Below are 27,498 nucleotides of genomic sequence, written 5' to 3'. Positions count from 1 at the left end.
GTTCCTTCCTCCTCGTCTGGAATGGAGTAGTCAGACCAAACACGATTCTGATGAAATGTCGCCTGTTTGTTTTAAACTTACTGGCATTTTTTCTTTTTAAAGTTATATAGGCCCAACCTGTGCTCGGGTTTGTATTTCTAAGTAACCACCTACTTGCACAGGGTGGAGCCCCTCACAAGTTGCCCCGTTCTGAAGTATTTTTATAACATTAGTTTGGCTGTGGACATCAGTTTGCGATGATTTCCGTCAGGCTGGGCAGGACGAGAAGCCGCAAAGGCAAGTGAGAACTACAAGGGCAGAAAGGCATGAGCGCCCACGGACTCCGGAAGCGCAACCCTTTGCTCGGCCAGGTCCCGCCCACACTTAGCACTGGCCACCCCCCACCCCCCACCCCCCCAAGCCTGCTGGTCCTAGCTGCTGGCGCCAAGAACGCCGGCTTTCCCCTCCTGCTCCACGAGTCCCATCATCCATAGAACACTGATAGGCCGCCTCACTGGGCACTCTGCTCGAAGTACCGCCTTTCCTTACTGACTGACGCGTATCTACACCAATAAACGTGGCTATTCCCCTTCCGCCCGCCCACACCCCTAAGGCTCGAAACCTACTCGGAGTAAGGCAGGGGCAGGCCACCAGTCCCTAGCGAGCCACGTGGCTTTGGACCAATCGGAAGTGGTCCAGTCTGTGCACAGCCTCCCGGAGCTTGCTGTGCACGCTTTGGCCTCCTAAGCAGGACTGCGATAGTAGGAGAAGGGCAGTGGAGCCGCGCTATGCAGCTACCCGAGGACGCCACAAAGCGCGCCCCGCTGGCCCTAGTGGTAGGTATGGCCGGGTGAGACACGGCCCAGCCCTCTTGTCCCTTCTTCTGTTGCTGTTTCTCCCTCCCTTCACGGTAGTTATCCTAGAGCCGCTAGGTTTCCTGTAGGAAACCGCTTGCCACGGGTTCAGGAACCTCATCTTGGAGGGTTCCTATCATTCCTGTTCAAGGTGGACATGTGTACAGATGGAGCTCGTTACCGTACACTAACCTGCACACCTACCTGCCCTGCTCTCTAGCGCCCCTCCCCCCTTAGCTCCGCTCACTTGCTTGCCACACCTGCCTTACATACCCAGCTGGTGGCTTAGATGTCGGGAGGTCCGGACACATTAAGTACGGTTCACAGGCTCAACGCCAAGTGATATATTTTACATGCCAGTCTTACTGAAATTGGAAACCGGAAAATCAAGGCCTTCGTCAGAAATTAATATCGTTTTTATGTGGTAAGGTCTGTAGCTCTGGCTGGCCTGCAACACATGCAGCCGAGGATGACCTTGAAACCTTCGAGCATCCGAGTCACATTTACTGATAACAAATATGAGTCATACCACCCTTCTTCAGTTAAAATCTTGTAGGTCTTGAGAAAATTAAAAATGTTCTTTTCCTGTACAAAATAAGCCCAGAGGACTGGGGTGTAACTCTGACATGCGTGTGAAAGGCCCTGGGTTCAATCCCTAGCAGCTCAAATAAATTATAAAAAGTCTTTAAGCAGCATGCTTTCAGAATAAACACGAACGGGACAGAATGCCACTTTTGGATCCTCCGATCCTCAAAGAGCATTTCATCTGTAAAGAACCTGGTAAATTGTGTCTTCAGCACTCCATTATAAGCGTCTTATAGCCATGTTTAGATTCAGTAATTTAAAGTGTATTATATGTAGATATTGTTTATATTATATGTAGGCCTTGTCTGTAGAGATTTACATCTATTGTTTGTTGTATATAGCTATGTAACATGTACATATATGTATGTATGTGTTCACACCTACCTATTGGTTTTCCTGCTTAGAAACATGTCTAGTTTTCCTTTTCACATTAATTCAAGGGTGATGCTGACTGCTAATTTCCGTGGCTGTTTTTTCCACCACCACTTACTGTGTTATATGAAATCGAGGCAGTTTCTTGTTCCTTTGGCTGTCAGGTTTCAGTGATTTTATTCCATTTATTCCTTTAGAAACTTTTGACTTTTCGAGACTCCCTGAGAAAAAGTGTTGGTGCCAGAATCCAAATGTAGAACAATGGGGCCTCCCACATGCCCTCTTGGTCCAGCTTGGCTCTTTGATGACCTGTGATGACTCCTATGAAGGGGTCACTCTGTTGGAGTCTGGTTCTCCTGAGCAGGGGATTGATGTTTAACCAGAATGATGATGCTTTCGCCTAGTGATTAAAGTCATGAATCCACCACTGAGTGAGGGGTCATTTTGATGCTTTTAAGTACCTCCCCTCCCCCGCATCTGGAAGGGTATGCGACAGATAGATCAGTGGGTAAAGTAGTTCCTACCAAACTCGATAACCTGTATTTGTTCCCCATGGTCATTTGTACACATACAATAACAGATGAATAAATGGAACATCTTTTAAAAGCATCAAGGACTTAAGGGATACCTAAGACCTATTAAATATTATGGACCAAATGAATACCAAGAGAAGAGAAGTAGATATCTTTGGTTTGCTGGGCATGCCTCATCATGAGGCCTGGTTCTAGACCTGAAAGCCAGGGCTTCATCTTGTGGGATAAATATTTCATGGCTGCTGAAGGGAGTGCAGTTGTGCATGGCTGTTTGTTAACCCATTTCTCTGAATTCTAGTCTATTATCCTCCCGGTGCACAATGCTGAACAATGGTTGGACGAGTGCTTGATGTCTGTTTTACAGCAAGACTTTGAAGGCACCATGGAGCTCTCAGTTTTTAATGATGCCAGCAAGGTATTTACCATCCAGCTGTTGGGTAATTTAATATTTTGCAGAACACATTTGAGGGACGTTTCCTGACCTGCTGTGTCATACTTACAGGACAAGTCTAGGGCCATCATTGAAAAATGGAAGGTGAAACTGGAAGATTCTGGCATCTCGGTAGTCATAGGAGGCCATGACTCTCCTTCTCCCAGAGGAGGTAACATATTAAATTGTAATTGCAGTTTCTAAGCAACAAACAAACTTAAATGATTTCATATTGTTACAATCTGGAGAAAAGTATACTGGTGGAAAAAAAAGCATCCTGGTAATCTCCAGGTTTGGTGATTAGGTCTACTGCCTACTGAGAACCAAGTGGGCCTCAGTGTGTCTGTCTGTTTGCCTGTCTGTCTGTTTGTCTGTCTGTCTGTCTCTATCTCTGTCTCCTCCCTCCCCCTTTCCCTCCCCTCTCCCTCTCCCCCTCTCCTTCTCCCTCTCCCCTTCACCCTCCCTCTCCTCCTCTCCCTCTTACACACACACACACACACACACACACACACACACACACACACACAGAGCAAGCTGACCTAGAACTCAGAGATCTGTCTGCCTCTGCCACCACTGCCTCCCATTCAGTCGGTTTCTCCTTTGGAAAGGATTTATTGCTGTGTCTGTGTTCACTCCATTTGTAGGTGGAGCCTAATCGATGTGTAAGTTTTAGGAGGTGTGGTCTTTGAGAGATGATAGGGTCATGGGGGTGGAGACTCATGAATGGAAATAGGATTAGTGCTTTGTGGAAAAGGCCCCAAATAATCCTTTACCCTTCTGATCTGTGAGGACAGAGGGGAAATAACCTCAATGAATCAGGAAGCCCTAACCAGATACCAGATCTGCTCATGCTTTGTTCTTGGATAAATGGCTTTCTCTTAAGTGCATAGGCTACCTTGGTTCGAGGCGATCGCCAATGTAGTTCATGTCTGTAATTCCTTAAGCACAGTTTTATTAATATTTTAATGTACCAATACCTTATTCCTTATTAGAGAAAAATTCCGTTGTACAGATAAACCATTTTGTTTATTCATTCATCAATTGATTGGTGTTTAGATTTTTTTCCACTTCTGGGAAATTCTTCTCAGTGAACTTGTGTACAAGTTTTTGTTGGAACACTTGAGTTTTCAACTATTTTGAATACATGAACATTGTTTTTCAAATTTATTGAGCATATACCTTATAATTTTATATTTTCCAACTTGAGTACCCACCAAACTGTTAATCTCAGTTTACTCATATCCTGGCTGTTACCTGTTATTTCTTTTATAATTACTATTATAGCCATTCTGGCGAGTGTGAGGTATTTGTGGGTTTGTTTGTGTTTCCAAACGGCTAATGATGTTGAGCCTTGCATGCACATTCTGGCTATATGAATCCTTGGATCCACCTTTGTCCGTTGTTTCCTTGAGTAGTTCTCTTTTCTCTGCTGAGCTATAGAAGGAGTGTGTCTATGTGGCACACCAGAGCGTGATTAGATGTATAATTTACATACGCTGTCTTATATTCTTTGGACTGTTTTTTTAGCCTCTTGTGGTAATTACCTTTGGTGCACAAAAGTTCATAGTTGATAAAATCCAGTTTAGTTTTTCTTCATGGCGTGTCTTCTGGCGTCAGTATCTCAAACAACCGTTGCTACATCAAAGTAGGAAAGAAATCACTCCTTTTTTACTTTAGGGATTTTTATTCCTTTATCTCTTATAGTTAGTCTTTCAGTCCACTGTGAGTTAATTCTTATAAATGACAGGACTGTTCATCTTTATAAAGGTTTAGTCCCCTGACTAAACATCATTTTTTTTTTTTGGTTCTTTTTTTTTTTCGGAGCTGGGGACTGAACCCAGGGCCTTGCGCTTCCTAGGTAAGCGCTCTACCATAAACATCATTTTTGAAGAACCTAGAGGTGTCATCTTGTTTCAATATCATTTAGTATTCTTTCTTTTTTAATGTTTATGGGTGTATATGTCTGTGTACCATATGAGTGTGCCTGGTGCCTGAGGCCAAAGAGGAGGTGAGTCACAGGCATCTGTCAGCTGCCACCTAGGTGCTGGAAATTGAACTTTGGACCTCTGGAAGAGCAGTTGGTGCTCTAACCCCAGAGCCCATCTCTCCAATCATCAACAGCTCTTTTGCACTTGTATTCTCATTCATATTCATATTCTCTCTCTCTCTCTCTCTCTCTCTCTCTCTCTCTCTCTCTCTCTCTCTCTGGTTTTTCAGTATGGAGTTTCTCTGGTAGCCCTGGCTGTTCTAGAACTTGCTCTGTAGATCAGGCTGGCCTCTGGGATTAGAGATATGTGCCACCATGCCTGCCGTGACTTTTTTATCCAGATGGTTGTCCTGAGACTCTTGTCAGGCATCAGTTAACCACAGATGCACTAGTTCACTTTTGGACCGTTCTCCATTGATCTGTGTGGTCATCCTTATGCCTGTCCCATGTTTTTGGCTGCTGTAGCCTTTTGTTTTATTTTCTGTTCATCTTTGTTACATATACAAGCAAACACTCCACCATTGATGTATGTTCTCAGCCAAATAAATTGTTTTCCTAATTTCCTACTTGGACTGCTCGTTTTTCTTATTGTTGATACTGGAGATCTTACAGCTTTGATTAATTTGTTTGCACAATTAAAAAAAATTTTTTATTATTAACTTGAGTATTTCTTATTTACATTTCGAGTGTTATTCCCTTTCCTGGCTTCCAGGCCAATATCCCCCTAATCCCTCCCCCTCCCCTTCTTTATGGGTGTTCCCCTCCCCATCCTCCCCCCATTGCCACCCTCCCCCCAACAATCACGTTCACTGGGGGTTCAGTCTTAGCAGGACCCAGGGCTTCCCCTTCCACTGGTGCTCTTACTAGGCTATTCATTGCTACCTATGAGGTTGGAGCCCAGGGTCAGTCCATGTATAGTCTTTGGGTAGTGGCTTAGTCCCTGGAAGCTCTGGTTGGTTGGCATTGTTTTTCATATGGGATCTCGAGCCCCTTCAAGCTCTTCCAGTCCTTTCTCTGATTCCTTCAACAGGGGTCCCGTTCTCAGTTCAGTGGTTAAGATAGAGCCATGTATTAACAGAAGTAGAGGTAGTTTTCCTTCTGATTTGGATGTGTGCAGGCGTTTGCATGCGAGAACATTTGTGTGCGTGTGTGTGTGTGTGTGTTGTATGAATGCTTGTCTACATGTTCATGAATGTGGAGGCTAGAAATTCACCATCATTCTTCACCTTATTTTTTGAGACAAGGTCCCTGTACTGGCTGGTTTTGTGTGTCAACTTGACACAAGCTTCAGTTATCACAGAGAAAGGAGCCTCCCTTGAGGAAATGCCTCCATGAGACCCAACTGTAAGGCATTTTCTCAACTAGTGGTCAAGTAGGGAGGACTCAACCCATTGTGGGTGGTGCCGTCTCTGGGTTCCAATCCTGGGTTCTATAAGAAAGCAAACTGAGCAAGCCAGAGGAAGCAATCCAGTAAGCAGCACCCCTCCATGGCCTCTGCATCAGCTCCTGCCTCCAGGTTCCTGCCCTGTGTGAGTTCCAGTCCTGACTTCCTTTGGTGATGAACAGCAATGTGGAAGTGTAAGCTGAATAAACCCTTTCCGCCCCAACTTGCTTCTTGGTCGTGATGTTTTGTGCAGGAATAGAAACCCTGACTAAGACAGTCTCTTATTAAACCTCCTGTTCACTGATTTGGCAAGACTAGTTGGCTGATGCTCTTTCTGTCTGATTCCCCAGGGCTAAGATTATAGAGATTTAGCACCATGCTCTGCCTTTCATATGGGTAGTAGAGATACAGTTTCTCGTGGTCGTGTGGTGGTATTTTGCTAACCGAGCTATTTCTCCATCTCCTTTTAAAGATTTTTTTTTTTTACACAAGTTTTCACAGTGTAGATCAGGCTGGCTTAGAACTTAACATGCCTCAGCCTCCCAATTTCTGGGATTAAAGGTGTGAGCTGCTGCACATGGCTTTTATTAAGGATTTTTTTGGTTCGTGTGTTCATGAGGGATGTTGTTTTTGGCCTTCAGTTCTTACAATATTTTTTGGTGGCTTTGATGTCAGGAATTCTGACCTCTAGGACAGCTTAGGGGATGGAGGATATATTCTAATTTTTGGAAATATTTAAGAAGGACTAGTGTTAATTCTCTTGCTTGGTAGAATTCATTGGTGAAACCATTGGATTCTGAGCTTATTTCTTTGTTCCCGAGTCCTCACTTTTTAGTTTCTGTGTCAGGAGTTTCTCTGCTTCACACACGGTGTCCAGAGTTTCCACCCCTAACACTTTGGGCCCTTGGCAAGGCTGGTGCTGATGTATTTCAGTGATTTGAGTTTTCCCTTTTTTCAGTCTAGCTATGTTGGTTACTTTGTTACTTCATTTACTCAGAGGCTCTCCGGTTATAATTTTTGTCTTTTTGATTGATGGATCCCCTTATCAGTGTAATGATGTTGGGTTTTGTTTATTTGTTTCTTAAAATAATTTAGGAATAAAATTGGTTTTTATTTGGTATTTGCACAGCCACCTAGCTTTCTTTGTAATTAGTGCAAGGGATATTTTTTAAATGCTGTCTTTCAGCTTATTGTGTGCCTGGACCTCTTACAACATTTAGAGGAGTCATTTTTAAATTTATTAATTTTTATGTTTTGAGACGTTTTTATTATTATTTTTATAATTTATTATTATTTGTTTTGTTTTGTCTTACTGTGTAACTCAGGCTGGCCCTGACCTTGGGATTCTCTTGCCTCAGTTTCTCCAAATTCTGAGATTGTAGATGTAAGATACCTGGATGGGTAATTTTTAAAAATTGTTCTGCCATAGCCAGGTGGTGGTGGCACCTGTCTTTGATCCCAGAACTTGGGAGGCAGAGGCAGGTGGGTCTCTGTGAGTTTGAGGCCAGCCTTGTCTACAGAGCAATTTCCAGGACAGCCAAAGCTACACAGAGAAACCCTGTCTTTAAAAACCCAAATAAATAAATAAGTAAATAAATAAATAAATTGTTCTGCCACTGTTTATTTTTTAATTGGGGAGTTTAACCTACTTAAATATAACTGTACTTCACCTACAAGGAGGACATTTGCTATTAACTGCTCTGACTTCTAAATGTCTTCTTTCTCTTGTGTTCATTCCTCGGTCCCGTAATTCTGCCTTTTTGTGGTATTTACTTGTTCCCTGGTGTTCTGTTTGATTCCCCTGTTATTTCCTTCCTATGTGTTTGTAATTAGTTAATATGGGGATTATAATAGTCATCACTAATCTAGGTCGAATTAATAGCATTTTAGCTTCAGTTCCTCACACCTCTCAACTCCGTACTTGATGTTATAAAAATTACATCTTCGTTGTGTGTCCACAGAGGTTTATTATGAATTGCGCCTATTAACATAGATTATGTTGTCCCATGTATCATCTTATAAATCATATGCAAACATATACAGATCAGAATGAGGGCATGCAGTCTTTTATATTTGCTGTGTCCCACCTTGATTGGAACTGTTCACATTCTTTGGCTTCAAGCCCCTGTTTAACCCCAGGATTCCCCTCTGTCCCTGTAGGAGATCCACAAACTCCCTCGGTTTTTGTTTATTTGGAATTTCTTGATTCCTTCTTTCTTGAAGGTAATTTCGTAACAACTTTAATTTCATGTTATTATTTTATGTGTATAGGTGTTGAGACCGCATGTACGGTTGAGCATCTTGTGCATGCCTGGTACCATCAAAGGCCACCAGAGGGCGTCAGAGTCCTCAGACTTGGAGTTACTGGCAATTGTCAGCCATTTTATAGGTGCTGGGAATTGAACCCAGAACCTTTGGAAGAATAGCCAGTGCTCTTAATGGCTGAGCCATCTATCTCTTGAGCCCCAATAGCTATAATTTCTATAGGTTATAATATTAATGATATATTGCTTACATATTGTCTTGTTGCCATTGCCAGTGGTTGAGTGAGGTGTGTGGGGCTGGGGATGTGGTGGGGCCGGGGGTGGGGTGGGGTAGAGATGGGGGGAAGAGTTTTGAGAGCCAATGTGCATGCCATGACAATGGTATGAAGATCAGAGGACAACTCTTAGGAGTTGGTTCTTACCTTGTACTCTAACCTAGCTGGCTCGAAAGCTTCTGGGTGATTCTCCTTTCGCTGCCTCCCATTTGGCCATAGGAGTGCTGGGATTTTGGGTACACACCGTTGTATCTAGCTTTTCTATTTCTTTTTTCTTTTTCTTTTTTATTTTTAAGAGGAGTAAACTTTTTTTTCAAAAGTTGGCTGGGTTGATTGCTTTGGTGGTTGTTGTTCAGAGACCAAATCCTTCATCTTCGTTGGACTTCTCCAACTCTTCCTTGGCACTAGGCTTGGGTAGGGCTCAGTAACAGCAAGATGTTGATGGCAGCAGCCACAGGGATAGCAGCCGCAAATGCGGTTGGGTCGGCCAAGAGTTGACCTTTTCAGAAAGGGGGAAGGTCTACTCAGTCTCCACAGACAAAGCCAGGACCTGCTTGTATTCGTTGCATAGCCCCGAGGCTAACGTCACATATACACCTTCCCAAAGAAGGAGCAATACCGTTTCTAATGTGATATCAATCACTCTGCGGTCGTACGTGCTGCCACTGTTAAACACCCGCTGTTTGATTAACCCAGAGGGGAAGATGTTAGCGGTATGGCTTTGCTGACTTCCACTTTGTCTCTGTCTTTATCAGTTGTTTATCACTTAAAATTTCAGTAGTATCCCCCAGAGATTTTAATGTTAATGCCTAAAGCCTGGAAGAAAGGGGTTTTCTTGGGCCTGTGACCAGTGTTCTGGGACCACAGTAACATTACAGGGGCCAGTGGCCCAATCAGGTGGCAGCTTGTATCTTATTGGCCAGCGGCATGTGCTCGAGCTCATTGAGGTCTTTTTCCTTGTTCAGCACAGAGCTCAAATTCCTACCAGCAATGAAGCAACTTGTTGCTCAAGAGCTGACTTGTTTTCCAGATGCCCTTGGGATGGCTTTGGGTATCATGCTGTTCTTGGCCATGGCACCACAGCCTTCCCTGAGAACATCGTGCATGTCTGCCGGAGCAACATGCGTGTCTGCTGGAGCAACATGCATGTCTTTTGGAGCCCACATTTTCTTCCCCACAATGAAGCATTTTGGATGATTCCCTAAATGTCAGGCGATCAGGGTTGGGGATTTAGCTCAGCGGTAGAGCGCTTGCCTAGCAAGCTCAAGGCCCTGGGTTCTGTCCCCAGCTCCGAAAAAAAGAAAAAAAAGAAAAAAGAAATGTTAGGCGATCTTCAGTTGGACTTCCAGGTTGCCCAGCCTTTCCTGGGTGTTATGGCAGTGCATCGGAGGTTGCCATGAAAGGTTAAAGATTACGTCACTCGAATGAGCGACAGGTACTGCATTTGGCTTCTTACATGGGCTCTCGGGGCACAAACCTACGTGTGAGTCACCTCCCTCCCCACTTGGCACCTCACAAAATCGGTAGTTCAGTTAGTAGAAGAAAGGAAAAAAGTTATGTATTCACATTGTCTTTTATAAGAGTCCAGCCCTCACTGGCACTGTGGTTTTGGAGTGGATTGAGGGCTTGCCGATTTTTCAGCCTTAATAACTTGAGGATTTCTCTAAGGCTGGTTTGCTATCAACAGATTTTTCTCAACTTTAGTTGATCTGGGAATGTCTTCATTTCTCTTTCACCTTTAGAATGAGACTCTTGGGTGGCAGTCTTCTTTCTGGGATGCTCCTGCCCTCCTCCTCGTTTCTGACAGTAAGCCAGCTGTTAGCTACATTGAGGTTTCCCTCTGTCCTAGTTAGCTTTCACTGTCAACTTGACACTGCCGAGAATCACCTCAGAAGGAGTCTCAATTGAATTCCCCAGGTCAGTTCGATCTAAAGGTTTTGTCTGTGAGGGATCTCCTTGGTTGTTAATTGATGGGAGGAGGGCTCCGCTCACTGTGAATGGTTCTATTCCCTGGGTGAGTGATCTTTGGCTGTAGCAGGAAACTAGCTGAATGTAAGCCAGAGAGAGAGAGAGAGAGAGAGAGAGAGAGAGAGAGAGAGAGAGAGAGAGAGAGAGAGAGAGAGACAGAGACAGAGACAGAGACAGAGAGACAGACAAGCAGTGCCCTGCTAAGGTTTAATTTATGCTTGATTTCTGCACTGACTTCCATAGTGATGGACTCTGACCTGGGAGTATAAATCAAAGAAAGCCTTTTCTCCTCTAAAATGCTTCTGGTCAGTGTGCTTTATCACAGTAACAGAGAAGTAGAACAGTCCTGTGAGGGATTTTCTTAGCCAGGTTATTTGAAGAGCTACCCTATATGTGGGCAGGACCTTCAGGCGCCTGTATCCTTAATGCTCACTGGCAGGTTCCCTACCTGTTGCTATTGAAGCTGCTACTGCCATCCTCGTCGAATATCAAAACCCAGCTTCTCTGAGATTCTAGTGTGAACTGAACACTCACACTATGTAGGAATCCCCCAGGCCTTTAGCCTGCTCCCAAAAGATCATCATAGCTGAGCCCATTGACCATCTACCTCCCCTCATAGGGGGAGAGGTTGGGAAGGATCATGGAACCCTCACCTGAGTATCCAGCTACCCTCCCCAACAACTAGTATGCAGTATTGTCCTAATTACATTGTGTCTTGGGGGAAGGTTAGAGGATATAGTGTGGAAGGACCAGGGGAGGGGTCTCCATCTATGCAGCCCCAGGAAAGCTGTCAATCCTGCAGACCTTCCAACATGGCCACTTTAAGGCCAAATCCTGCCCATAACCCCTCACCCATTTCTCTGTAAATAAACTTAATAAACTCATTGGTTCCTCAGGTGGGCTTTGGTGAAATCATACCTCAGTTTGTTGTTGAGACCTTAGGAGGAGTGGTAGGTGTTATGTCTTTCTCAAGGAAGGAATTTTAGCAACGATTCTTCATCGGTAGACTAACTAAACATATTCTTTTTGTTCTAATAATTTTATATTTCTTGGATATTTTATGTATTTACATTTCAAATGATATCCCCTTTTCCCCCTCTCCCACACCCTTTCCCCCTCCCCCTGCTTCTATGAAGATGTTCCCATTCCCACTCACTCACTCCACCTCAACGCCCTGGCATTACCCTACGTTGGGGAAAACAAGCCTTCACAGGAACAAGGGCTTTTCCTCCCATTGATGCTGGACAGTGCTATCCTCTGCCACATATGTGGCTGGAGTCATGGGTCCCTCCATCTGTACTCATTGGTTGGTGGTTTAGTCCCTGGGAGCTCTGGTGGGATTTGGTTGGTTGATATTGTTGTTCTTCCTATGGTGTTGCAAACTCCTTCCGCTCCTCCAGTCTTTTCTCTAACTCCTCCATTGGGGTCCCCTTGTTCAGTCCCATGGTTAGCTGCAACCCTCCTCATCTGTATCAGTAGGGCCCAGACATATTCTTTAAGTCGGCCCAATAAATGCTATTTTAGTATGTAGTCACTCCATCTGTTCTGATTTCCTCTGGAACCCTGTTAATATGCCCTGTAAGTGACAAGTCATTTCCTTCTTGTTAGTATGGAGAGTTATATCTTTTGACATATTCATACCTTTTGGCATTTTTTTTAAATGTTGTGATTCATTTGTATTCCTAGAGTTTGTTTGGCTTTCTAAATGTTGGTTATTGTTGCTTTGAATGTATCTGGGGGGTTTTCAGCCATTGTGTCTTCTGTTAATTTTTCTGCGTATTTCTTTGTCACTTGCAACATACACCATGTGCACACAGTACGCTCAATAGCATTCCGTATTCTCTGTTTTTTTTCCCTTCTTTTTCTCAGTTCGTCAAGTAGCAAAATCTTTACGTATCAATTTTTAAGTTTCCAAATTTTCCCAGTGTCAGTGTACTCTACTACTAAAAATCTATTTCTGTTGTTACACTTGGCAGCTTTAGGAACTTTGTTTGGTTCTTTATTCTTACGTCTGTATTTTTGTGAATGCTGTTTTGAAAAATATGACATTGTGGCAGCTTTACCTGTAATCATTAATTTCCTTGCATTTAATGTACTTGAAATGACTGCTCTGACTCTCAGCTTTAAACCTGATGTCTGGCTGTTCTGACCGGAAGATTCTGCTATCTGCCCTTTGCCCTGAGTGTAGGGCATGCTTCTCCGTTTCTTTTTATGTCTTCTGTTTTCTGCTGGAACATGGCAATGTAGATAGTAGGCATCTGGTTGCTGCTGACATTGCTTGGAGATGTTCCTCAGAGGCAAGTTACCTGGGATGGCAATTGTCTTGGCTGGACTATGGATGTCTTTCTCTTTCCACACCTTCAGCTCCAGTAACTGCTGATTGCCCTGGTTTGTTGTTGATGTTGTTGTCATGTTTTGTTTGTTTTCAATGACATTGTGGGGCACAAATTGCTGCAGAGACTAATCCAGTAAAATTTAGGCTCCCTTGAAGAGACAGTTCCTGAGGTCAGTGTTTTCAGTGGTAAATCTCTCAGGCTCCTGTTCCCATCACCTCTGCAGATTTTGTTGTTGTTGTTGTTGTTGTTGTTGCTGTTGTTTAGTCTATGTAGGCCTGGGTATCACCACATTGTTACATGTGAGGTCTGCACCGTTGTGGACTGTGCTCGGCTAATTCTAATTTTCCTTGGCCATTGTGGTGGTTTGAATAGGAATGGGCCCCCTAGGCTCATGTACTGAAATGCTTGGTCATTAGGGAGGGGCACTCCTTGAGAGGGATAGGAGGTGTGGCCTTGTTGGAGGAAGTGTGTCACTAGGGTTGGGCTTTGGGGTTTCAAAAGCTCAAGCCAGGCACTGTGTCCCTCTCTTCCTGCTGCCTTTGGATCCTGATGGATCTCAGCTACCATGTCTGCCATGTTTCTCGAAATGCTGCTAATGGCTTAAACCTCTGGAACTGTAAGCAAGACCCAGTTAAGTGCTTCCTTTTATAAGAGTTGCCATAGTCATGGTGTCTCTTCACAGCAACAAAACATGACCAAGATAGCCTTTACTCCAGTCAGTCCTAGTCCTGTGCTGCAGGTGAAATAATAGACCTTCTGTCTGCCCAAACTCATTAAAGGAGCTGAAGGCTTGTGGCTAACTGGACAGTAATCCTGATGTCAGCTCAGTTTCTCTCCCCCCATGGGATGCCTGCCCTATGAGCTAAGGTGAGGACTTGGTTTAGTTTTGCTTTATTCGGATTTTGACTATGCCTTGGTTTTTCCCTCTTGAAGTAAGAGAGCATTTAATTTATTTTTGATTTTTAACAGGACCTCACAGTGGAGGGACTGAGTTTGAAAGAGACTGGGTGTTTTAAAGAGTTACAAAATTTGGAATGTTTATATTGTAATGTCGATATTAATATGTGATCTTGGGGAAGAATAAGAAAGGAAGGATTATGGCTTAACAGTGATGTGTTGGTATGACAAGGTGATAAGGCGTGATATCCTTCTGCATCTGGGAAGGAGATACAATCTCATGTCACTGTTGCCTATGGCTCCTGCTTTGCAGAGCTGGGAGGGAAGGAATGGGAGCCAAGTCTGGTCTACACTGTAGACATCACTGTACTCACTGGTTTGGGGAGATTTTCTTGGATAATTGTATCTCCATTTGCTGTATACTTTGGAGTACTCATTTCTAGAGACCATAAATGGTGTTTTGTAAGTGCTTCTCAACAGCTTTTCTGACAAGCAGAACACTTCATGTGGTCACGCTGAAGTACAACTTTAGTCTTGTTAGCATAGAGCGCCCTTTGTCTTCTTCATGACTCTAGCTCCTTGCTCTGCCGTTTTAGAAGTCAGCCTTGGACTTAGAGTGTGTGCCTTTAACTCATTGGCCACCTCCCTTGAATGCATGCACCAGAGTCAGGACCTATAGCGTGTTGGCCTCTGCTGTTACTGCTACCTAGCACTTTCACACTTTACCTTATGTGGTGATGAATCCTCAGTGTGCTGTCTACTTTAGTTTACAGCTATATGAAAGGGATATGAACAAAGAGAAGGTGTTTCTCAAATCTCCTCATACGTCTTTTTCCAGGGTCATTCTTTGTTTTCTGTAGACAGAGATTTCTATCTTACTATTGTCCTTCTGCCTGAAGGATTTCCAAAAACATTTCTTGTAGTGGCAGTAGATACTTTCAGATTTTATGTCTTTTTCTGGGAGTGTGAATGTTGGTAGATGGCTCTGTGATTAACACAAGTATGATTTCCCTTCTACCTCTTTGTTGACTCCATTTCTTCCCGAGGGTGGTGTCCACCATTCATCTTGAAGCACTTTCCTATCTACCTTCCCCTTCTTTCCTTCTCACCTCTCCCTCTTTCCCCCATTTCCTTCTTTCCTTCTCCTTCCATGCAGTTCATTTCCCTTTTTCAGATACTCATGGGAAAGAGAAGGAATGGCCTCCTCCTGTTTTATATAGATGGGAAGTGAGTTTCCTGACTTCATCTGTGATAATTTAAAACCCCGGGTACCTAAATCCTGCCTATGACGTTCTCACAGAATCTGGAACACTGTTTCAGCATTGCAAGTATCCCAGGGGGTCTGAGATGAGTTTGAGGTTGAAAGCCACAGCTCTAACATTTCAGAAGTAGCATACTATCTTAGTCAGGTTTCTATCGCAGTGATAAACATCGTTAACAAAAGCATCTTGGGAAGGATAGGGTTTATTTCACCTTACAGTGTATAGTCAGTCCATCATTAAGGGAGTCAGGGTGGGAACTCAAAGCAGGAATAGAAGCAGAGACCATGGAGAAATCCTGTTAATCTGTTTGTACTTCCTGGCTCACTTGGTTTGACTTCTTATGCTCCCCACTACCAACTTTCTTACACCCCACTCTCACCTGACCAGGGTTGGCATCACCTATAGTAGGCTGGGCTCCATCAGTCACCCGCCAAGAAAATGCCCCACGGGCCAATCTCATAGAGTCATTTTCTCAGTTGAGGTTCCCTTTCCTCCAGTCACTCTAGCTTAAGTTGAGTGTCAAGCCAGCACATACACCGTGTTCCCATTTTTGACAGTGTCCACACTGGGTACTCTTTGTGTAGTCCCAGTGTATTTCAAGGACAGCAGGCAGCAGGTAAGGGTTCCCTCTAGGGCACAGGTTGTGACAGCCTGGATATGTAGGGCCTGCTGCTACTGGTAATTCCCCAAACCTGGGCTCTTTGAGATCTTGGAGTGGAGTTGTGTGGGTGGAAGGTGGAGGAAGCAGGAGGTGTGCGTGTGCTTGGAATAATTTGATGGCTCTCAGGAAAAGGAATAAGAGGAAGAGACAGGTCTTGCTGTTACCAGACCTCGTGCTTCACAGTCCCTCTCCCTTCCTGCGCTTGCTCTTTGCTGTTAATGTAACGTCTGGATGGCTGTAAGGAGCATGGGTGGTAGAGGACCTGTGGTCCTCGGGTCACTTAGTGATCCTGCTCGGCCCCCTTTCTCATCACTTAGTGATTCATCCACCACCCACCACCCCTTGTTGCTTAGTGATCCTTCCTGCCCGCCCGCCCGCCCGCCCGCCCGCTGCCCAGCCTGCTCCCCAGCCTGCTCTTCTTCCTTCCTTTCCTTCCTCCCTTCCTTCATCACCATCTCATTGTATAGCCCAGGCTGGCATCAGCCTTGAGTAATCCTCCTGCCTCCGCCTCCTGTTATTATAGGCCCGTGCTACCATGTTTGCTTTATTTGATGATTGTTAAGAGATTGATTGTTCCAAGGACAGCCTTGATTGTTCATCGCCCATGAGTTCACCCAGTTCTCATTTCAGTCTTTGGTCTATTGTTGTCCGCAATATCCAGACACCAGTCTGGGAATACTGGGTCTCAGTGTCTTCAGGACATTGGAGTAATTTGTCCGCTTTCTCAAAGTAGCTTATATTTCACCTGCTCCCAATATGAAAGCCTGCTATGCTGTTGTTACTTCCCTCTGTGGTCTCCTGCTAATGTTTAGTTTCTCTCGTGTTTGCAGTTCTGGGTGAAGTACAGGGTAGATGTTGGAAGCTCAAGTCAGCACTATTGGGCTGCTAAGCCTCAGCTGAACCTGGTCTTTCAAGATGAATCCTAAGAAATGTTGCCTCAGGGGTTGGGGATTTAGCTCAGTGGTAGAGCGCTTGCCTAGCAAGCACAAGGCCCTGGGTTCGGTCCCCAGCTCCGAAAAAAAGAAAAAAAAAAAAAAAAAAAAGAAAGAAAGAAATGTTGCCTCAGGAGTGCAGTTTGAGGAAGCACAATAGCATGGACAATATTTAAGACAAAGTTTAAATAAAACTGCTTTCTAGGGCTAAAGAGATGGCTCTGTCAGTGTTTGCCTTACAAGCGTGAAGACCCAAGTTTAATCCCTAGAATGTGTGTCAAAAAATCTGGGTGTGGTAGCATATTTGGAGAAAGGCCAAGTCCTGGGGACAGCCAGCCATGCCTGCTTAGTGAGATCTAGGCTCATGAGAGACCTGTCTCAAAAAAGAAGATAGACTGAGGAATGAGATTCAAGAATGGCAACACTCTCTTCACTTGTCCTCATCTTGTGCATTTGGAAAATGTTAATATCTTCTGGAAATTATTTCCTAGTTTTACTGTCTTTACATTGAAATAGAAAACTACATGGGACACTATACAATGTATGTTTCAACTTCTGAAACATGAATCTGAAACTAAATGTTCTTTGGTAATCTTTAGTTAAGAGGGATTTTAACGAATGGAAAGGGCATTTTGATAACTGATGTTTCTTGTCTCCACTTTAAAAACAGATTTTTGTCTTTCACTGCTTGTCACTGAGTCATATCATGTCTGAATGCACTCTATGACAAGGACAGTGTAAAACAGAGGACCCCAGTGGAGTGCTGGACATGTTACCTTAGTCATGAGACAAATTCAAACATCTTGTTTCCAGGAATGCCGGGTTATTTGTAGTGGGTGAAGAGTCACTTTTTAGAAATAACATAATCATATAACAACAGAAATACATTTTACCATGTGGCTTTTTGCTAAAGGCAGAATGAGCCACAGCCGACTGCTCCTCTCCAGGAGTGAGGAATGCTAATATCTCCATGGAGCTAGGTTTTTTCCTGTTGGAACCATAGCAACCGACTACCCTCACAAAGGGACCGGCCTCCCCAAACATGGAGCCCCCACACAAACATTTGACTTTCTTCAAGGCAGTAATATTAGAGCAAATTCCTTGTCTTTGCCAAACACAAGATTCATTGTGAGAAGCTTCAGCATCTTCAGTGGTCTGGGACCCCCTTCATTACAGATTCAAGGATTCAGTCTCACTCTTAAAATCTGACTTTTCATAAGCAACTTTTGTGACAGAATTCTGTTAATTTTAGTGTTCTTGTGAAGAAGGACTTCTTTTGTTGTTGTTGTTGTTGCTGAGGTTCTGAGGAGGTGTTTATTCTATATGCTTGCTTTGCTCTGTAGGGATGGCCCTGGGGTTTCCTTGTGGTTGCAAATCTGTCTCAGGGTAGGAGGTACCACATTACCTTTCGTGATCATCTCCTCCTCTGCTTTTGTTTATGCTTATGGTTTTTTAAAATCTGGGCCATTGCTAACTGGTTTGGACTGGCCAAGTTCTAGAGATTAGTGCTGGAAATTAACCTGCTGCTGCATATGAACCCTGCAGAAGGATGCTGGTTTGGGTTGGATCTTAGGAGGCTTGAGCAAATAGGGCAGCTTCCCATTGTCTTGTGTCTTGTTTTTACATTTTCAGTCATAGCATTGCTCCTCTTGCCGCCTGGTGTCTCTGTCTCTCTCTTTTCTCTCCCCATCCCCCCTGCCCCGTGTGTGTGTGTGTGTGTGTGTGTGTGTGTGTGTGTGTGTGTGTGTGTGTGTGTGTGTTCGTTCGCACTCACACACATGCACTCTGTTCCCAACTTTCTTAAGCTTGCCTTCAAATACCAAAGAGATTTATTGTTTCAACTCTATACACATCTAGTTTGCTTTGTGTACTTTTCTCAGGGGCATCAAGACTGTAACCATCTGGTTGATGTGATTCAGGTGTTGGTAGACTTTTCCAGGAGGAGTTGGCCCTCCTTAAAGCCACAGTAGCGCCCTCTTCTGGTTTGATTTTTGCTTTAATGGCTCTACCTTTGGCACCCTGGCGAGCCTGTGTCACTTTTTGTACAGTGCCCCAAATGTCCAAACCTCTGTAATTCCCTTGTCCGTAGGGCAAATCTCAGCCCTCTTAGCCCAACAGTCAGCTCCTCCAGAAGTGATTTGTTCTTCTAACCCGTCTGCACCCAAGGTTCTGCCCCACACTTGCTTTTATGTTTGTGTCAATCACAGCACAGTTCTCCCTGTAATCCTCTTTGTGGTAATTTTTGTCTTTTAAGTTCTTCTGCTTTTTTGGCACCATTCATTGAATTGCCACCATGGAGTGTTTGTTTGTTTTGTTTTTAATGATTCACTTGTAGTATCTTTGAAGGGAATGATTTTGCAAAATACTTTACTATGTATCCCCTGGGGATAAGGCATCACCAGTCCCTGAAGCAGAGGCCAAACTGGATTCTCCATCCAAGACAATCACTTTCCCAGCTCTTTAGCCCTGAAAGACCTCTTTGCTTGAGTTCTGTATCCCCTGCAGTCTGCTTCTTCGGGTCTGGTCTCCGTGCTCCGTCCTACAGTAAGGGTCGCCTTCATTGCTGTGTGAAACCCTGGGCTGGTCACTGTCAAGTAACTGGTTTTGTTTGTTTTTGTTTTTAACCTTCAATTTAGGCTGCCCCAGCTCTGGACTTTTAGGATGACTAATCATGACTAAAAGTTCCCTTGGGTCTGTGCTGAGCACTGAATGCTTAGTACATACTTAGACAGTGACCTGGGCTGGGTGTGCACATACTCAGATGTGGCAGACATTGTCAGCCACCTCGCCTTGGTCATCTAACCTTCCGTGAAGCATTCAAACAGAAGCATTTGCCAACCAGTCATACATAAGTATGCTTAGTGCAGCTCCCTTGCAAGCAGACTTTTACACTCTCCTCAGGGACAATTTGTTTTTATTTTAATATAGTTCCAGATACCTTACCCTTGGCGTTCTCTGATATCATCACAGAACGTGGGCTTGCTTTCTTACCTTCCTTTTATTCTTTCAAAATTGTACCTGAAGTTTGGGTGGTTGTGTGAAGTGACCTTGGCTTTCTTGGGGTGTAAAGTACATTGATCTTTATGCTGCTGAAAACTGAATTCTAAGAGAACGTTTTCTCTTTGTTCTAACAGTTGGATATTCTAAAAACCAAGCGATCGCACAGAGCACAGGGTCTTACCTTTGCTTTCTGGATTCAGTAAGTAGCTCTCCATCTTGTTTATGGTGGTTGCCCAAATAATGTTTGTGAATTTTAGTAGGGTTCTTAAAAAATAAGGTTTTAGATATGTTATGGTGACTCTCAAAAGGCAAGTTTAATAGGTTGTTGCTATGTGCTGCCATAGCATGTAATTAACAATAAATAACACCCTATAAAATGTAAGAAGACCACAGGGGCCATAAAAATAAGCAGAATGCTAGCAAATGTGATACTTAAGGGATTAGGAAATGGAACAGTTTGTGACAGCTAGAGCAAACTATGAAGCACATTATAAAGGTAAGGAGGGACAGGTAGGTGACAGGTAGACTTATACAGAAATTCAAATCAATCAAAATTATATTAAAATTTAAATTTGTGACTAAGCAAATTAAATTAGCAAAATACTCCCACAAAGCAAGTTAAGTATTTTCTTTTTCTTTCTTCCTTCCTTCCTTTCTTTCTTTCTTTCTTTCTTTCTTTTTTTTTTTGTCCCTGAGATAGGGTTCTTTGTGTAGCTCTGGTTGTTCTGATACTGGCTTCGTAGACCACTCAAAGAGGTCCACCTGCTCCTGCTCCGAGTGCTGGGATCAAAGGTGTGCACCACCATACTCGGCCTCAATGAAGTGTTTTCAAAATGTAAACAGTATTTCAGACTGAGTCAGCATCATGTTGACAGCATGATTGATTGTGCGTTTTGTTTAAGAACTTAAAGTGCTGTGGCCTTGACTCCTGGTTTTCACCTCTTGGAATATTCAGTGAAAGACCTGTGTGCAGTCATGCCTTAGGCTGTTTATCACGACAGAAATTAGAAGCTGGTTACTGTGTGCTGGCTGAGTACTGGCGAAGAACACTGACTGACGGTCACAGAGCGGTCATGTGTATGGAGAATGGTTAGGAGTAGGACACTTGGTTGTAATGGATGAACAGAGGCTCTGTACAAATTGTGCTGTCCTTAAAAGCTCTCGTGGAATAAAGCAAAGCAAACAGAGTCCGTCTTTAAAAAATATAACTTTTATGTACCTAAATTATTGGATAGGTTGGACTTATGGCTTCTTAGAAACATGCACAGCGGGGCCCATGGAAATGTTAGCCATTGGCTTATGCAGCTGTTGCAAGTTTTGTTTGTTTCTGGTTGATGATTCCAGGTACACTGAGGTGAGAAAATGCACAGACCAGGAAATGAAGCCTTCCTCCCATGCAAGGGACAAGAGGAGAACTGACCCAGAGGGTTGCCTTGGGAGGTCTGACATTTTGAAATCAGAGTTCTGCACAATGTCATCTTTACTGGATTTAGTTAGCACATTTGTCAGTAACTTACTGACGACAGATGTTGCCAGCTGGATGAGGAAGTGTCTCTGTCGCATACCGTGTGTGTGATTTTTATATCTGACCTATCCATTTTAGTGTGAGGTTATTTATTAAACAGCTTTGGTATTAGCGTATAGAACTGACTTCAGCTTTAGGAAGCAGCTGAGGAATGTCACCATTTGTGGCCCAGTGCAGGTGTCTGGCAGAATAGGCCCCGTGTGGACCGCTGCTCTGCTGTGCTTTACCCTGAAGGTTTGGCTCCACCTTCAGGTGCTAGTTGTTCCCCTAAGCTGAGAACAGAGAACAGGCTGTTCATGCAGAGCCTGCGTTTAACTGGCTCTGGAAGTTCATGAGAGACGTGGGAGTGGGAGGCAGAACTAGGACCTGAGGTTTGTATCTCATTTCTGTCCCTTTGGTTACATTTCTCTCGGGAGGGAACTACAAAATTTCTTCCGAGTCTGTCTGTAATCTAGGTGGGCTTACCCTTGTTTTAAAATGGAAGTTATAAAGGTCATATTTGTGTGTGTGTGGTCTTAAAGTGGATCACAGTAAACAAACCTCCCTCCATTAGGACAAGGTCCCATCACTTCAAGCTTCTACTACTTCCTTACTACTTACTAAACTGGCAACCTTTGGCACAAGGGCATTAGGGAGGTACTTCATAGAGTGCCCAGAAAATGTCAGAGGTGATTTGATGGGCTGCTGCTAAGGATGAGGCTGGTCACCCAAAATCAGACGTAGAGTAGAAGGGTTTAGCTTTCAACCCCAGGGCCAGAGATTGGACCAATAAATCATACCTGCCTGGTGAAGCCTCTGCTTGTAAACAGAGGAGCTCAGAAAGTTTCTGGTGTAGACCTGTGAAAGTCCCGGGGTGTAGTACACCCCAATCCCATGGGAATAGAAAGCCTTATACTTGAATCCCTTGGGCCTCTCTGTATCTGCCTCATGATCTGGCTGTCCACCTGCCTTCTTTACTATGTCCCTTCCCATCAACTGAAAATAGACTTTGTTTTTCCCTGAGTCCTGTGCACCTAACAGATTACCTGGAAACACCCCAATTGTAGCCAAGTAATATCCGCACTGGGCATGAGCCCATAGCCAGGGATCCACGCTATTCCAGATAGTATAAGGACTGCGTGGGATGGCGAGTCCTTCAGAGAGACAGAGCTAAAGACAGAGCTCTGTCATCCCCTTCAGGGTTCTTAGGAACAAACAGAGAGATGAAGTAGAACCACAAGGCGATGACTGATTTATCTTGAATGGTGGAAACCGGAGCACACACGTGTCTCCTCCAGTCTAACGTCATTCAGGGTTTACATGCTCTTGCTGTATGGGAGTTTGGGGAATGTGCATAGTTTGAGAGGAAGGGAGGTGATACGGTAGAGAGCTTCTGGTTTGGGAAATATTCATGGGGCCAGTGCATTCTGCTTGGCCCACAGAATAGCAATGGATGATCAGTAATTTGCTGCGCCACCCAGTGTCATGTGATAGTTGCCTGTCTGGTACGCTGACATTCTGTGGCTTCCATTTGCCACAGGAGTTTTATCCGAGATCCTCAAGGAAGGACTTATTAGAGTTAAACCGGCAAGACTTTTGCAGAGACTGTACCACATAAGGAGGGAACCAGGTGTTAGACTCGACTTACTGTCTGAGGCTCCATGGTCAAGTCTCGACAGCATTGATGATAAGGGGAAACCACACATATCAGAGTATTGTGGGTTAAGAAGTCGTTTGGCGTATGAAAAGCACTGCACACTGCTTTTCAGAACAGGCTCAGGAAGTGACTGGGTTTTGTACACTTGTCCTCCATAGTTGAGTTCACAGGGGTTAGGCCTGAATAGGAAGTTTCTCCCTAAGTTTCCACATCTCATCTAAAAACCAAACGAGGTGACTGTGTTCTCTGTGGCAGGCACATTTTGCTAAGGCCTTTAACATTCTTCATTTGTTAATGTTACCCCAAGGCCTCTCTGCCCCTGTCATTTTCAAGGGTATCTTAGAGAGACGTCACTGGACACCTACTTATCATTTATTCTCCTCAGTTCTTTTGACTAATTAAAAAAAATTGTTCCAGGGTTGGGGATTTAGCTCAGTGGTAGAGCGCTTGCCTAGCAATCGCAAGGCCCTGGGTTCGATCCCCAGCTCCGAAAAATAGAAAAGGAAAAAAAAATTGTTCGTGGGTGTGCATATGTGTGTGTGTGTGTGCGCGTGCCTGCGTGTGTGCATGTGTGAGTGCGTGTACATATGCTTATGTGTTTCCCAAGCAGGCCAGAAGAGGATGTTGGGTTCTAAGGAGCTGCAGTAACAGGTGGCTGTGATTCATTTGATGTATTAATGCTGGAACTGAACTCTAGTTTTTAGAAAGGCATGAAGTTCCCTGACTATCACCCCAGGCCCTGTCCGATGCTCTTTCTGTGATGCTTCCGGTTTCTTTTCTCAGGCTGCCCCATCATTCCACAGCGATGAATCCCTGTTCATAGTTGTGGAGTTTCAGCCCCTCTGGCAATTTCATGCATTCCAGAAATGCCAGTGGTAATGTTTCAAATCTACTTCTCACTGGGGAAAGAAAGCCCCAGGTAATATTCCTTGGCACGAGCTCTGAGATGAATGCACTCTGCCTTCACGGTTGATGCACACAGAGCATCTTGCATTTAGTCTGTTAGCCCCTCTATTTCGAATTTCAAATGTCAGCTGACTCTAGTTAACCCATCACAGGGAGCCTGCCCACAGAGGGAGTAGGAGCCAGCAGGTCAGCTTGGCTTCCATGAAAGGGAAAGGGATCACCTTCTCTGTGGTGCAGTAACTTCCTGGCTTGTTATCAAAGTTCTCCCTCGCTTTCATTTACAAAAAAGACCTTTTCATTCTCCAGTCTCTCGGCCACTTTCTTCTCTTTCTGGTGGCCTCCCAAAACAAAGAACTTATTTATTTTATTAGTTATCGTGCTCTGTAAGGGTTAGCACTTGCTTCTCTGTTCACTCTTTGGATTGAATGTCTAGTCACCACATCTTCCTTAGTTTGGTCAATGAGTGTATTAATTCTTTTTGTTCTCTCTTTGCTCTTATTGTAGTTGCTGACTCCCAACAGCAGAAGTGGTGGAAGCCACACTAGAACATTCTTTAGGCTCTTGAGAGCAATGCTGAGCATTTTTGCTTTTTGCGTAGATTTCTGAACTGTAAAATTGGAGTCTTGTTTTATTCCATGTGTATTATTAGTCAGAGCCCAGAGAGGTTGGACAGTAAGGCTGAGGGGGTGGGTGTTGGGTGGGGAGAAAGAAGGGGAGGGGTGGTAGTGGTGTTATCAGTCTACTGATAAAAATGCCAATGTCTCCCAGATTTAAGTTCAGGCCACTTTCCTGGGCGGCCTTTTTAGGCCAGTTGCGTTGACACATAAAATTAATCATCACATGTCCACCCTGTGCTAACCTGGCATGCATACACATCTCCTTCAACAACACTTGCTTGGGGCCAGCCAGAGTTAGGTACAGTTTTGATACACCATTCAAACACGATGCTTATAACTGAATATATGCAGTTTCTTCCCCAAAGAGTCCTAGCCCTCAAGTGAGTCTTCTGATGTCCCAGAACGGTAATGTGGGGAATAAGAGAGAGAAGAAAACAAAGATGTTTGCCTAATGTGTTTGTAACAAATTAACATGGAAATGTATTATGACTTTGATACCCTCATTTCTGTTATTGGTCACATGGTCATAGCTATTCTGACTGCTCCCAAAGTCCACTCAGTGGTGAATGCAGTCACAGAAGCTCAGATCAACAAATCCAGGACAAAAGAACAGACACAGAATATATTGTCTGTTCTTTCTAATCCCATGGAATAATCCCATATATCCTAAAACCACATATTGTGGAGCATATATAAGGAGACAGTATGGCCCTAAAAGCCCAAACTGTGGTCCCTCTGAGCAGGAAGTGACTGGAAGTGTCATTGTAGCAGATGCATGAAGTGTTGGCAGTGGGCACTTCTGTACTTCTTACTGCCTCCATTTCACAATTTTTTTTCTTTTTTTCTTTTTTTCTTTCTTTCTTTTTTTTTTTTTTCCGGAGCTGGGGACCGAACCCAGGGCCTTCCGCTTGCTAGGCAAGCACTCTACCACTGAGCTAAATCCCCAACCCCCACAATTCTTTATCTCATGATTCTTTACTAACCACCTCAGAGGAGTTGATTCTTTATCTAGAAAGTGACTCACACCTTTATTCTGGAAAAGGTCTGTGCCACATGTTGTGTTTTTGTAGTTCTTACTGGCTTTAATCGCAAAGCGTGGTACTACTAAGAGGCTCTTTAAGAAATCTCCCGCCCTCTACTCTGCCTGGCTCCCTTGTAGAATAGTCAGTCATCTGGTTTCTCCAATATTCCACATCGGCAGTCAACATCACTCCTTTCCTTATCGGTGTATTTTTTAGCACAAGGAGTCCAAAGTAGCAAGTGGCCCCTTAATTTAGAAGTATTTCTCCTGTCACCTACTCCCACACCCCTTCAGATATTTAAATCTTTGTTGATTATTCATCCACTGAAAATGCCTTATTATCTAGGAAATGAAACATTACTACAGAAAAATTCACAAAATCATATATTGTGGAGCGTATCTAAGGAGCTCCCTATTGTCAACACACCGGGGACCTGCCACGATGCTGCTTCTAGAAACTTCCTGCTCACAGTGACCTCAGTTAGGGCCACACTGTCCTTACTTTTCTTTATTGTTTTCATTATATGTGCATTTATTAAATCATGTGGTAAATTTTCCTAGGGTTAGGATTTAAGTATGCGACGGGATCCTGTGTCTTCTGTTCTTTTGCCCTGGATTTACTGAGTTTGAGGAACTGCAGCTGAGTTCCTCACTGAGTGGACTTTGAGAGCAGTTTCTTTCTCCATCTGATGTCGACTTGACTGTTCCATGTCTGGAAAGTGCCGTTTGAATCTTACTTGGGTAGAGGACCTTTTCTACACAGGTGGTAAAATCACTAAGTCTTAGGGAATCTGTACCTCCAGCCTTGCTGGATGATGTTATAACACCACTGAGGACAACCATAGTGCTTCACACAGACACATGAGGGTCCCCTTGTTCTTCATCCTGAGCCACTATTGACTCAATCACATCATTGCTTCTCCTTGATGACTAAAGAGGGTCCTGGTTTACGGCTATCTGAATGGACTGGTCACATTGCTTGCTGTGTTCTTGGGCTACGTGCCTTTTCTTACTGCGTTGGAGTCCCTTCACGTGTGTTTAAAATGTGCTCTACATGCAGGATGATGTTATGATGCCCCAGAGAGTGAGGATGCAATATGAAGCCGCTGTTCAGCACCCAGCGAGCGTGAGTACACCTTCCCTGTGTTGCCACCCCCTTTAATGAAATGCCAGTGTGGGTTGTAGATCAGGCTGGCTTCAAACTCACAGGCGTCTTGACTGCCTCTGCCTCATGAGTACTAAGATTAAAGGTGTGCACCAATAATTTCTAAAAAAATAGAGGTACTCCTTGGGATTAGAAAGAATCTGTTTACAGTCAGCTAGTCAAATTAGGGGGGAGATTCATGACTGCCGTGTTTGTGAGCCCTTAAGGATGGCTCCCTCTGGAGATAAACATGCTTCTGGTTGATGGCAACAGGAGTAGGAACTGGGAATACAACTTCTCCTTGCTGCGTACAGCAGCCTGAGGTGTTCTTGTGAGAGAACTCCACTAAGTGAGGTTAGAATTCCTAACTTCACCAAAGAAAAGAATTTCAGGATAAGTTACTATAAAGTAGAATTGGAGTTTATTAAGATGATTTTTAACATAGATTTAGGTAGGGCATCAATAGACAAGTGTTTAGGAGAAGATACTATACCCCCAAGTAAGGGCATAGATTTCTTAGTTACCATAAGGGTCTTATCAATAGCTACACATGTAACTTTGATGGCTTCTAAAGTTACATTGTTTAAAGGATTCCAAGAAATTCTTTTTTTTCTTTCCTCTTTTGTTTTCTTCTTGTAAATGAGATTGGAATGCACTTTCTGAGGTGTATTGGACAGTATTAAAGGCCGATTAGGAAAACCACAGGTCAGAAGAGTTGAAGCTTGCTTTGCTATATTACGTTACAGGGCATTAAGATGTGTTTTTACTGTAAGCAAAGTTTACACTCTGGAGAGATTCTCAAAAAACCCGACGTTTTACAGCTGGAAAAGGAGTAGGCTAACTGCAACACAGTTGGAATATGCTTAGGTCTTAAGCATGCTAGCCCTCTTGTTTGAAAATCTCTGTGAAAAAGCTAATTGTCCTTTATAG

At 43.9% G+C, this 27,498-nt stretch overlaps 1 protein-coding gene across 13 annotated transcripts in view; it reads left to right on the top strand.

The window, feature by feature from the left end:
• The first annotated feature begins 580 nt into the window (after positions 1–580).
• Positions 581–27,498, top strand: part of B3gntl1 (UDP-GlcNAc:betaGal beta-1,3-N-acetylglucosaminyltransferase-like 1) — a 68,953-nt gene continuing 42,035 nt past the window's right edge. For 6 of the 13 annotated variants that reach the window (XR_005489895.2, XR_005489896.2, XR_010055219.1 and 3 more), the window contains exons 1-5: positions 582–815; positions 2,622–2,738; positions 2,826–2,925; positions 19,854–19,918; positions 26,485–26,550. Coding sequence is in view for 7 of the 13 variants with exons in the window: in XM_063269550.1 (XP_063125620.1) it covers positions 768–815; positions 2,622–2,738; positions 2,826–2,925; positions 19,854–19,918; positions 26,485–26,550 (396 nt within the window). In the remaining 6 variants the exon portion in view is untranslated. Of the gene's footprint in view, positions 816–2,621; positions 2,739–2,825; positions 2,926–19,853; positions 19,919–26,484; positions 26,551–27,498 lie in introns of all 13 variants that reach the window. The other 7 variants (XR_010055216.1, XR_010055217.1, XR_010055218.1 and 4 more) reach the window with 5 other exon arrangements.

The sequence above is a fragment of the Rattus norvegicus genome, chromosome 10 (genome assembly GCF_036323735.1).
Source record: "Rattus norvegicus strain BN/NHsdMcwi chromosome 10, GRCr8, whole genome shotgun sequence".
In the NCBI taxonomy this organism is placed as follows: Eukaryota; Metazoa; Chordata; class Mammalia; order Rodentia; family Muridae; genus Rattus; species Rattus norvegicus.
The sequence above is the reverse complement of the archived record's forward strand: the minus strand, read 5'-3'. Positions and strand labels throughout refer to the sequence as shown.